The following is an 11,041-nucleotide window of genomic DNA, read 5'->3' as shown; positions in this document are numbered from 1 at the left end:
TGAATTAATTACTTTCTAACAAACTCAAATAAAAACTTGACTACATAATGCTACCTTCTCTTTTCTTAATTAAAAATGTCCAGGAGCATTTTCATAATATGTAGATTCCCCCCTCTTGTGAATTATTGATAAATTTATCCTTTTTAACTAGTATGAAGAAATTGGGGTTACAAGTCCTCCCTTTGATGCATCTCATTACGGGCTAGTCTGTATCAAGTTGTGCATCAACAACACACCTGGAGAGGACTTGAAGTGCCCAATCCTACTACAAAAACCTATCAACAGCTTTCTGCTAATTCTGAATATGGACCAGACCCTAGTGCATTATGTACTTTCCTGATGCTGAACATGGCTTCAACATGAAATTCATTGTGCTGAGCAAGCTGTTGTTTTGACTACTACTGATTTGCCAGATAGCTGACTGAGAGCAGGTGAGACAGTTTCCATCTACAGAAGAGACTTGTAAATCTCTCTGTGTAGTCAGAATTGCAAAAGAACTTCACAAACCTAGCTTGGAGCTTCTGCAGCCTTTGTCCATACATTAAGTCCTTGGCTGCCTACGTATCTTTGAACCAAGTATTTGTTAAGAAAACGTAGTCAAAAATACGATGAACAAATATCTATGGAATAGGAGAATTTATTATCAGTAACATGCTCAAGTATTTGTTTTTTACTGCAGAGTAGTACTCTTACATCTACAGAATATAGAGGCTCTGAGTAAGTTTTATCTCTGCAATTTCTCTTGTATTGATTGTAATTATGCATGTTGGTAATGTACGTACGTGGGAGACTATAAATATGTGTTATATATTTGAATAGTGTGTTGGCAATACTTTTAGAGGTGCATTCATTATTATTGAAAATAATGTTAGTTTTGTGGAAGTACACTGTGTGTACTGTTACCATTAGTATTACCTTCATTATCATCTTTGTTATAGAATAGCAAAGGAATTAATAATGACTAGAAACTGTGGTGTTCAGAGGGTTCATTTTGAATGAAGCTTATCTTTTAGGAATGGACCTGTGCTGAAGCTACCTGGGAGCCATTAGTAGGGTATTAGTACCAGGGCATCTGTATCACCATTAAAACTAGGAGAGGATCCAAAAGTCCTCCTGTTGCCATAAATCCAGGCATAAATTGGGTGATGGGGTTGCATCTGCTACTTTAAGGGAGAGACATGCTTGAATTTATAGTCCTACAGGTAGGGCAGTGATGGAGGAAGAAAACTTCACTTCCTTTGAAGTCTAATTAACTGAATTGCAGGTAAAAGAAGTGAGTTTGACTCACTCTGAACATCATTAAGTTTTCTACTAAATATGCTTTTCTGTTTGTTTTGGGATGCTGTCTGTAGTGGGACAGAGGGGCTAGCTATGGATGTCTCCTTTTTTAAACAGAAATTCTTGTTACATTTCTTGATACTGCTCCGAAAAATAAGAGGTCAAGTTTCAAACACAAACGCAACAAATAAAGCTACAGGTGTGGAAAGCAGTTTCACATTTACAACATTTGTGAGGCTTTTTCAGTAGAAACTGATATTCATTTATCATATTCATTATGCCTCTCTATCATTCACCTAGACCCTATATAATTACGTGTTTAATGGTGTTTAACCTTCACGTGAACACAGCTTGCTGAAGCTTGACGATTGCTGTAAATTATCATTCACATCTGGTAGAAGAGAGGAAATACTACTTGGAAAAAAATACTATGCTTTTTGGCTTAGAATGTCACTTCAGATCTGTGATTTAACTTTGTAAGTAGATGATGACTTTTTAATCCTAAATCCAAACAATGAAATTATTTTGGAAAATGGCTCTTCCATAGGTCACTTATTATAATATTTTGATATTAGAGTGTAAGAACTTCAAAACCTAGAAAAGATATTTTAATCTGTCAGCCTGGATACTTGCCATTAAAAGTACATGTGATTTCAGTAAATGCCATATTTATGACGTGGTTTTTATTAAAGAACTAAAAAATTACTGTATTTTTTGCCACTGTTAATTTTTGGGTAAAAAACTGGTCTTCCACTAGACTCAGTTTCAACTTTAAGACTGTAAAATGGTTCTAGCTCTTTCACTTTTTGTCTAATGTTTAGCCCTTCATTTTATCATATTTGAAATAGCAATATCTATTTCTTATTTTTGATACAAAGAACTTTAACCTAGTAGAAGAAACAATAGTAATCATAGACTTTTTTTTTCATTTTAACTGTTGGTATCTTACTAGCACTTCAAAGGTTTTATAGCTCTACATTAATTTATATCAGAACTGATTTATGAACCATAACTTCATTGGATAATATGGGCAAAACTTACTCCAGAGATTATACTGACAGCCTCTCCTACTTACTAGCAAATAGCAAATTGGAGAATCTTTGAATGTCTAGTTTATCCAGCTAGTGCCTTCTTAGAAATTAAGATTATAGTTTTTCACTGTAAGGCTCTGTGTAGTTGGGTGAACTGACATGTTCCCAATTGATTTACTGAGTTGTGTGTGTCCAGACAATGTTGTGATATGATGTCACTGTAATTCAGCTATGAATATTCTGCCAAAACCTTCGTATGCAATGTTAATAACATATAGATTTTATTCAGGAATCAAACAAATGCTTAAAGTATAAACAATCTGTTTAAAACACAAACAGATTCTGGATTCATCTTAACAGGCTCTGGGACTCTGAAAATACTTTAATGTTGCTGACACCTAGATTGAGTATAATCCTGATCATAAGGACAATAATCTTTAAGGCAAAAAAAGCTGTATTAATATACCTTACTGAGCTGACAAAACTGCAGTACCAACTAACAGGAGACTGCTGTTAACATAATGTAAATTATGCTGGTTGTTCTCAAGTAAGAACTGATGGCAACTACAAAAAGCAAAACAGATTGAGTTTTTGGAAATAGGACTCGACTGTCGCTTCATGTCTATATGTACGTTCAGTGGGTTGGGTAGGAAGAGTGAACTGGATTGAGTCATTGACATTCACAGACAGTTAAAGTGCTTTTAAAAAGTTGTTAAAACAATGGTGTGGTACTAGCTGATGTGGTAATAATGTGTTGCCCAGCAAAACACAGAGGATGAAGTTACATCTCTTGTAGTCAGTGGCAGTTCTGCTATTATTGTAGAGCAGAGAATACACTGGTGGCCCAGGATTTTGTATGTAAAATAAACCAGATCAGCTGGAAAATCAGACCTGACTGCCATTGTCTGCTGTGCTCATTGCAACAGTTCGAGATTCGTTTTTTGTAAGGTGCTGTTAACGAGTTTTCTGAGCTCTTATTCCTGAACAGCTAATTTGCAGATATAACTCCATGACCAATTATCGACTTAAGAACCTGCAGAGCCTATTTGTGGTATGACATAAAAATCTACTTGTGGCCAGTGTTGCAAGGCTTTTTTTCCACACCTATTTTAATATCCTAGTACAGGTTCTTATATCAAATGACAATGCTACCTGGCCCTGGCAACCACTGCTATCAATTGAAGAGTAAAATGCATAACCAGCAAGAATTTCTGTTGAGCTGTTTGCACTAAAATGACCAAACAGGAACAAGTCTAGTAGTAGTTATTGTAAGTCATGTTGCAGCTGTCCTAAACAGGTTATACATATTTCCTTCAGACTATCTTTTGTGAGGCAGAGATAAATAATAATAAATGCAAGTTACATTTTTAATTACTTATTATTCACTACTACTTATTGTTTGTATTGAGTGTGTTAGATTTAATAGTAAATAGAATTTAAAACACTATTACTGTAAACTTAAGTTGTTATCCTGTATTTTTGAATGTGAAACTAATACATATGGTCCACCAATTAGTTCGCTCACCCTCGCAAATGAAAAATTATTGGAGATAATCTGATATATAGTACTTGGCTCTGAGCCTACAAAAAAATCAATGGAATTTGTGTCTCCAGTGTTCTTCAGTTTAGGCTTTTAATTAACAAAACAAATTCAAAATAAAGGAGGAAACCTATTTTTCTCATATGGTTTCAGATTAATATAATCCTATCTTGTTTTCTGAAAAGCTAAGTACAATGTAAATATTATTTTTCTAATGGGGCATGAGGACAATGGGAAGATTTGTGTAAGGAGGTTTCTTATATTTCTGGAAAGTGGCTTTAACGAAGGTTTCCTTCAGGGGAAATATTTTTGAAATAAAGATCTTAGAGCCTTTTAAGTTCTGCTAACAGCTGAGTTATGATACGGTTCTAAATTTCTGTGAATGCTGTCCATTACAAACTTTACATAGAGGCCAGTGTTCAGCCATTTTCAGTCACCTGAAAATAAGCTTGAAAGTAATAACTAAAAATAAGAAACTAGATTAAAATATATTTTATTATTAATCCTTCATTCACCCTTTGACCTCATAAGTTAAGGACATTTTGTGCTTCTTCATTTTGATTGAAGTTCTGAAGACATTTGCATTTTAGAATAGGGATTTAAAATATATATAACAGCTGCTTTTAAAATAGAAAGTCTAATTATGCCTATGATTACATTCGCTTTTGATTAGTATGCATACAAATCCCTACTCTCCTCGTGTATTCAAGCTGAGATATGGATCACTGGTGCTCAGATTAAAATACAAAAGAATAGCTAAAAAAAATCTGGCTGTAATTTTTGTCTCTAAAATGCCTTTTTTTTGCCTTTTAGTTACACACAGACCTGGATCCTGGCAGCAGCAAAATCAAATACATTCTGTCAGGAGATGGAGCTGGAACAATCTTTGTGATCAATGACAAGACTGGAGACATCCACGCGATGAAAAGGCTTGACCGTGAGGAAAAAGCTGAATACACTCTAACAGCTCAAGCAGTTGACAGGGACACAAACCAACCTCTGGAGCCTCCTTCAGAATTCATTATTAAGGTTCAAGACATCAATGACAATGCCCCAGAGTTTGTTGATGGTCCGTATCATGCCACAGTTCCAGAAATGTCTGTTGTAGGTATGTATGTCTAAACATTGACAAACTTTGATTACTCACACTTTAAATTATGCCAGTATGCCATTGAGTTGTTGATGAATAATAAGTTATTTATTATGTTGTTAGCATTAATTTGCATATTTTCAAGTCTCTTCTTGGCCAAAACTTTCATCTGCAGAACAGTAGTAGAGTCCTTTGGTAGTAAGAAAATGACTAACAGATGTGTCTTTCTTTGTCCAACAACACGTTGTTGATGAATAATAAGTTATTTATTATGTTGTTAGCATTAATTTGCATATTTTCAAGTCTCTTCTTGGCCAAAACTTTCATCTGCAGAACAGTAGTAGAGTCCTTTGGTAGTAAGAAAATGACTAACAGATGTGTCTTTCTTTGTCCAACAACACTTTAATGGGCTACATTTATATTCCCCTTATGAGGACACTGTAGTTAGAGTATTATTATTCAGAAGGATTTATCAAGATTTGTTCCAACATGACACACTAATCCTATTGATATTTTGTTGATGTTTAATTATCTGTTTGTGTGTTTTCATACACAGATGTAGCACTTGCAGTATGTTGATACATACTTATTTGTTTTCCTCTTAAGTGCAACTGTAATCAGCCAAAACATTGAAATTAAAGATGCTGGGTCTGGGAATTGATGGTTAGACTCTAGAGTGGACTTAACCAATTAACCATAGGATTTACGAAGAAGATGGAAAACAGAGAAAGCTTTGAAAAAAAGTGGTGAAAAGGGAAATGAACTCTGTGAAACGGGAGAAAAAGAAAAGAGTAGGAAATAATCTTCTTAATACATTTTACTTATATTTATTCATTTTGTCGGATTAGTGTGAATCAATTTCCTCATGGATTAATATATTAGATATTTTTTTTCTTTTGTATGGTTTGTCCCTTGTTCTGTATTTGCAAATGTATAAGTATATACTTACAGGGGTACATATTTACATACTCAGGTCTTCAGTCCCTACTGATACGTACATACTGAGTGCAGATGATCTTTAACTGTTACTAAAGCAAAAGGGAAGTAAGCCCATCAAACCAAGAGAGTCAGTTTCGGGGTAGTATAAGAATTCAGTACAAGCAGGCATCAAAATCTGGCCATGAAATGCAGAGTAAATTCTAGTGCTTTCTAGTATTAGGTTGAAGATAATGTGCTTTTTGGCAATTCACCTACATCTGTCAAAGCAAGATCATTGAAGGGAATGACAAGGCACTTTGTAAAATAAAGCAGCACCCCATCAAAAACTTTCAAAAATACCAATCTGTCTTATTTATTTAAAAAGAGGAGAAATGTGAGGAGCCAGAACTATCTTCTCACTCACATTCAGTACAATCATAGAATGGTTTTGTTGTAAGGGACCTTAAAGACCATCTCCCCCCTGCCGTGGGACACCTTCCACCAGACCAGGTTGCTCAAAGGCCCATCCAACCTGGCCTTGAACATTTCCACGAACGAGACTTCCACAACTGCTCTGGGCAACCTGTTTCAGTGCCTCACAATGAAGAATTTCTTCCTAATAGCTAATCTAAATCTTCTTCCTTCCAGTTTAAAACCATTGCCCCTTGTCCTATTACTCCATGCCCTTGTAAAAAGTCCCTCCCCAGCTTTCGTGTTAGGTCCCTTTTAAGTACGGGAAGGCTGCTCTAAGGTCTCCCTGGAGCCTCCTCTTCTCCAGGCTGAACAACCCCAACTCTCTCAGCCTGTCCTCACAGGAGAGGTGCTCCAGCCCTCGGATCATTTTGTGGCCCTCCTCTGGACTTGCTCCAACAGGTCCACATCCTTCTTGTGTTGAAGGCCCCAGAACTGAAGGCAGTACACCACCAGGTCGTTTTCAAATGTAAGTATGATGTGCTGACTAGATGGTGATACTGGACCTTAATTTTTTTATCAACACTTCAACAGACTTTCGTATCTTGGTTGCATTGACTTGCTTGTGCCGAAACTGATATATGAATTTTCAAGCCTGCATGTCAGTTCTTTTACGAGAACATAGGTTTAATTTGTTAAGTTACTTTTAATTGTATAGCCGCACAAACATTATATGGACCTGCTTTCAGAATATATTTTTGCCAAGCTCTAGGCAAGAAAATGGCTTAAATAAATTTTTTTTTTAAAAAAAGAAGAGTAGGAGAAAGAGGAAGGAAAATTAAAGGCAGTTAATCCTTATATGAATGGGACTTGGTTGGTGTTCTAGGAAGAAAGAAAATGAAGATATATGCGGACAAGGAAAGATGGTTTCTGATCACAAAGGCTACTATAAAAATAATTTATATCTGTGCATATGAGCAATATTTATAATCCTTAGTAAAGATATGACCCCTATTCAAGGAATATTCACTGTAAAGAAGATGAGGAAAATAAAAAACTTTGAGAAGAAACTAGTCAGAAGATCAGATGAATAAAAATCTAGTGAATTGGTTAACATGAGGTTTAAAAGATGGTAAAAATGCAATGAGAGTAAGAGAATAAAAGGTAAAACATTAACAAAAGAGAGGGAAAGTGAAACAACTGAGAAGAGTGTTAGGGTAAAAGAGGGGGGATGAAATGAGAGACGAGAAAACTTCATAGTAGAAGACTGTAGAACAAATGACCAATGTCTGGACACAGATGTCAGTTTAGGGAATAGTGAAAGGGGCTGGCTTTTGGAGGATATTATTTCACCTGTTTCCCCTAGCATGGTGGGGGAAAGAGAAAGAGTTCTTCACTGAACTGCCTCTGAAATTATGTAGCTCCACACTTCTCTGTATTCTTAGACTGCATGAAAGAGTTTGGTCCAAAACAAGTTTATTCTAGCAGCACAAACATAGGTAGAAATTTGTTATAGTTTATCTGAGGTCTACCATTTATTACCTGTATTACTGAAACTATGCAAGTTTTGCTCTTTTATCCTTTATGATCCCTGAACCTTGCATGTTTTTTGTGTGACCTTCTTAGGAGTGCATGTTTTCAAGCTATGTCTCTAAAGAAGCACAAACATACTTGCCTGCTCTTTTGTTGAAAAACAAAACCTAATTCTCAGCTGACACTTCAAAACTCAGAGTATGGAGTTGTTTAGCGTGGAGAAAAGGAGGCTGAGGGGAGACTTGATCACCCTCTACAACTACCTGAAAGGAGGTTGTAGTGAGGTGGGGGTCGGTCTCTTCTCCTCAGTAACTAGCAATAGGACAAGAGCAAACAGTCTCAAGTTGTGCCAGGGGAGGTTCAGGCTGGATATTAGGAAGAATTTCTTCATTGTAGGAGTTGTTAGGCATTGGAACAGGCTCCCCAGGGAGGTGGTGGACTCACCATCCCTGGAGATGTTAAAAAAAAATTTAGGTGTGGCACTTCGAGACATGGTTTAGTGGGCATGGTGGCATTGGGTGGAAGGTTGGACTTGATGGCCTCTTCCAACCGTAACAATTCTATGATTCTATGATTGCCATTGCATTATTTGGGTCATGAATGACTGTAAAATCTATGCAGTATAAACAGTCAAATCTGCATCTTAATCCCTGATGAAACCAAATTTCAAGGCTGGAATGTTGAAGATGACAATGTTACCCCTTCACTAATGTTGCTCTTACTGTTTCCTTCTGCCTTCCTCTTCTAACCCACAGGTAGGAACATCAAGAGCTGTACTAAATGATGATGCTCTGTAAATTATTTTAAGTTTCTTTGTTAATCTTCTTAAAATTACTTTAACTCTTCTATAATGTTTATAAGAAAACTGTCTCCTTTCAGAGTTCAAGGAATTTTTTTTTTTCTTTTGCCACACTAAGTGTATTTCACTTCCGTTATCCACTTAGTTAATTCTCCTTAAAGAGATCTCCACCCACTGCTAATTTCAGCTTTGACATTTCTACAACACAGTCATTACTAGTCAGTGTTCTTTTTCAGGATTAAACAAAGTTCTGCTAAACCTCTTCTTTCCTCAAAATGCTTATACCAATTCTGACTGCTCTGAAACAGAAGAGGAACTCATATGTTATATATATATATATAACTTATGTAATGAGGATTCAGTACAAGGCATTTTATTTTGGGCCCTCTGTGGAAAGCAATGCATAAAATACAGATGAATACATTAACCTTCCATTATTCTGTAACATAATGTTGAGGTTCGAACACAATGGAGTTTTCCTAATAGATACATTAGATACTGGTCTTATGTTCCTTGCTAGAAGAGGCGAATTACCTGAATGTCAGTGGTATTTTTGCATGAGTCTTTAGAACATGAATGGTACACTATGGGGATGTGAAAACCGCAATGTAACGTGCAAACGTTCTGTATGCCAATGTATGAGATTATCACATGTATATGGCCAAAGCAGCCTGTTTGATTTCTATGTTATGTATCAGTGATATCTGGAAAATCCTATTTCCCTACTAAAACAAAAGGAAAGGATTTGCATGGCTTTCCTCCCACTACTTGGTGCAAAGACGATTAGTATTACACAGTCTTATCTCCGGTAGGAATGATGCTTACTTTTCAGCTGTCTTAGAACATGCACCCACACGTGTACTAAGTGGTGTGTATCGTCACTATGTTCAGAGTTATTTTGAAATAATTTGTTTCTGTCTTTGAGGAAAGAGAGGAGCATATTCCAGAAAAAGTTTTGAGAACTAAATTGAATTTTCCCTTAATTCATCCTTGTGTTCCTTTCTTTTTTTAAGGGTAATTCCTATATAATCTACCATAGTAAACCCTGTTCCCCAACTCCAAAATGATGAATTTGCTCGTGAAAGCTAATGGTGTGTATGGAGAATATGTTCTTTGCTGAAACTGGGCACTTCAATCTTTTAATTCTGATATTAATTTTCTTAAGGAATTAAAGATCAGAAAATGAAATCAGTGGAATCACTTCATTGTAATGGTATTGCATTTCACAAATAGAGAATGATTTAATTTGTCTGTAAATCTTGTTTAATCACTTTTAGATGTAAAGGGACACACTGGGAATGAAACTCAGTTAAAACCTTTTAAAACGAGATTCAGCTAAGCTTCTGGAAAGAACAACTCCATGAGTCTGTGGTTGTGTCTGCCTCGCCCCCCCGCCTTATTCTGTGAGCTCTGTATATATGCCTGCAATGAAGATAGCATATTATGTAAATGAATGAGGAATCTTAGAAGATCCACAAGGGTAATTGGAACTGGTCCTGTGGCTTATTTAAAGAAAAGGAAAAACCAGAAAGACCACCACCCCCCCGACTATGTTCTGTTTCTGTGTTGCTTTCTCAGCTATGCGCAGATTATTCCTGAATTCCCTGAAAGCATTCTGCGGAGGTGATAAGGGAAGGAAAAGTGGATATTGTCTCCAACAGTACAGTTTCAGGATCTTTTTTTCAGGAGAGGAACGAGGAGTGAAATTTCCTGATTTCGTTCTTGGTGAAGCCAAGAGTGTTTAGACAGCTAATGTCATGTTGAAAGACAGAAGATGACGGAAGTAGAGTGACAAACATGCTGGTGAAATAAAAAAGGGACACAGATGGAAGAACAAAAGCCATAAGGGAAGAGAATTCTCTTATAGTTTGCCTGAAACAAGGTAAACAGAAAAACTTCAATAATCTCCAAATATTAAGAATTCCCTTGATGTCATTAAAAAAAACATCTTAAAATACATACGATGGAATTCAGTGTGCTATTGCTCTGGAACTGTTTTTGCATTTAACACTTGAAAATATTAACAATGTGAAAAAGCTTAGAATAACGTTTTTGTCCTTAAATGCTTCCATGAAAACTATTTACTGAGGGGGGAAAAGTCGTTACTGAAAAGGATTTAAGGTTTAGGCGTTCAGTTGAGTCAGAACATCAATTTCCAGTTTTGGCACAAGCATGTCTACTTAGCAATGTTTTCCTTTGGATCAAAGTTTGCCCTTGATTACACCACTGTAAATAGGAAATCATTCAATCTTTTTTTTTTTTTCAAAAGCAGAAGAGTTATTTAGTATAGCCATGTATAGTAGAAGCTCACTATACGCAGTATAGCTTTTTCCAATTCTCCCAAAGATGTTAGTTCTCTTCCTGTTACAAATTGCTTGCGAAAGGACAAAATCTGCTGAATAAGAAATCAACATGCAATGTCTGATATGAATAGCAATAAA

At 36.0% G+C, this 11,041-nt stretch overlaps 1 protein-coding gene across 1 annotated transcript in view; it reads left to right on the top strand.

The window, feature by feature from the left end:
* Positions 1 to 4,662: 4,662 nt before the first annotated feature.
* Positions 4,663 to 11,041, top strand: part of LOC104164807 (cadherin-8-like) — a gene marked incomplete at both ends in the record, with an annotated part of 45,786 nt that continues 39,407 nt past the window's right edge. The window contains one exon of the mRNA XM_009704254.1: positions 4,663 to 4,957. Within this exon, the coding sequence (XP_009702556.1) occupies positions 4,663 to 4,957 (295 nt within the window). The remainder of the gene's footprint in view (positions 4,958 to 11,041) is intronic.

The sequence above is a fragment of the Cariama cristata genome, unplaced genomic scaffold, assembly GCF_000690535.1.
Source record: "Cariama cristata isolate BGI_N322 unplaced genomic scaffold, ASM69053v1 scaffold5797, whole genome shotgun sequence".
NCBI lineage: Eukaryota > Metazoa > Chordata > Aves > Cariamiformes > Cariamidae > Cariama > Cariama cristata.
This window is presented reverse-complemented; position numbering and strand designations above follow the sequence as displayed.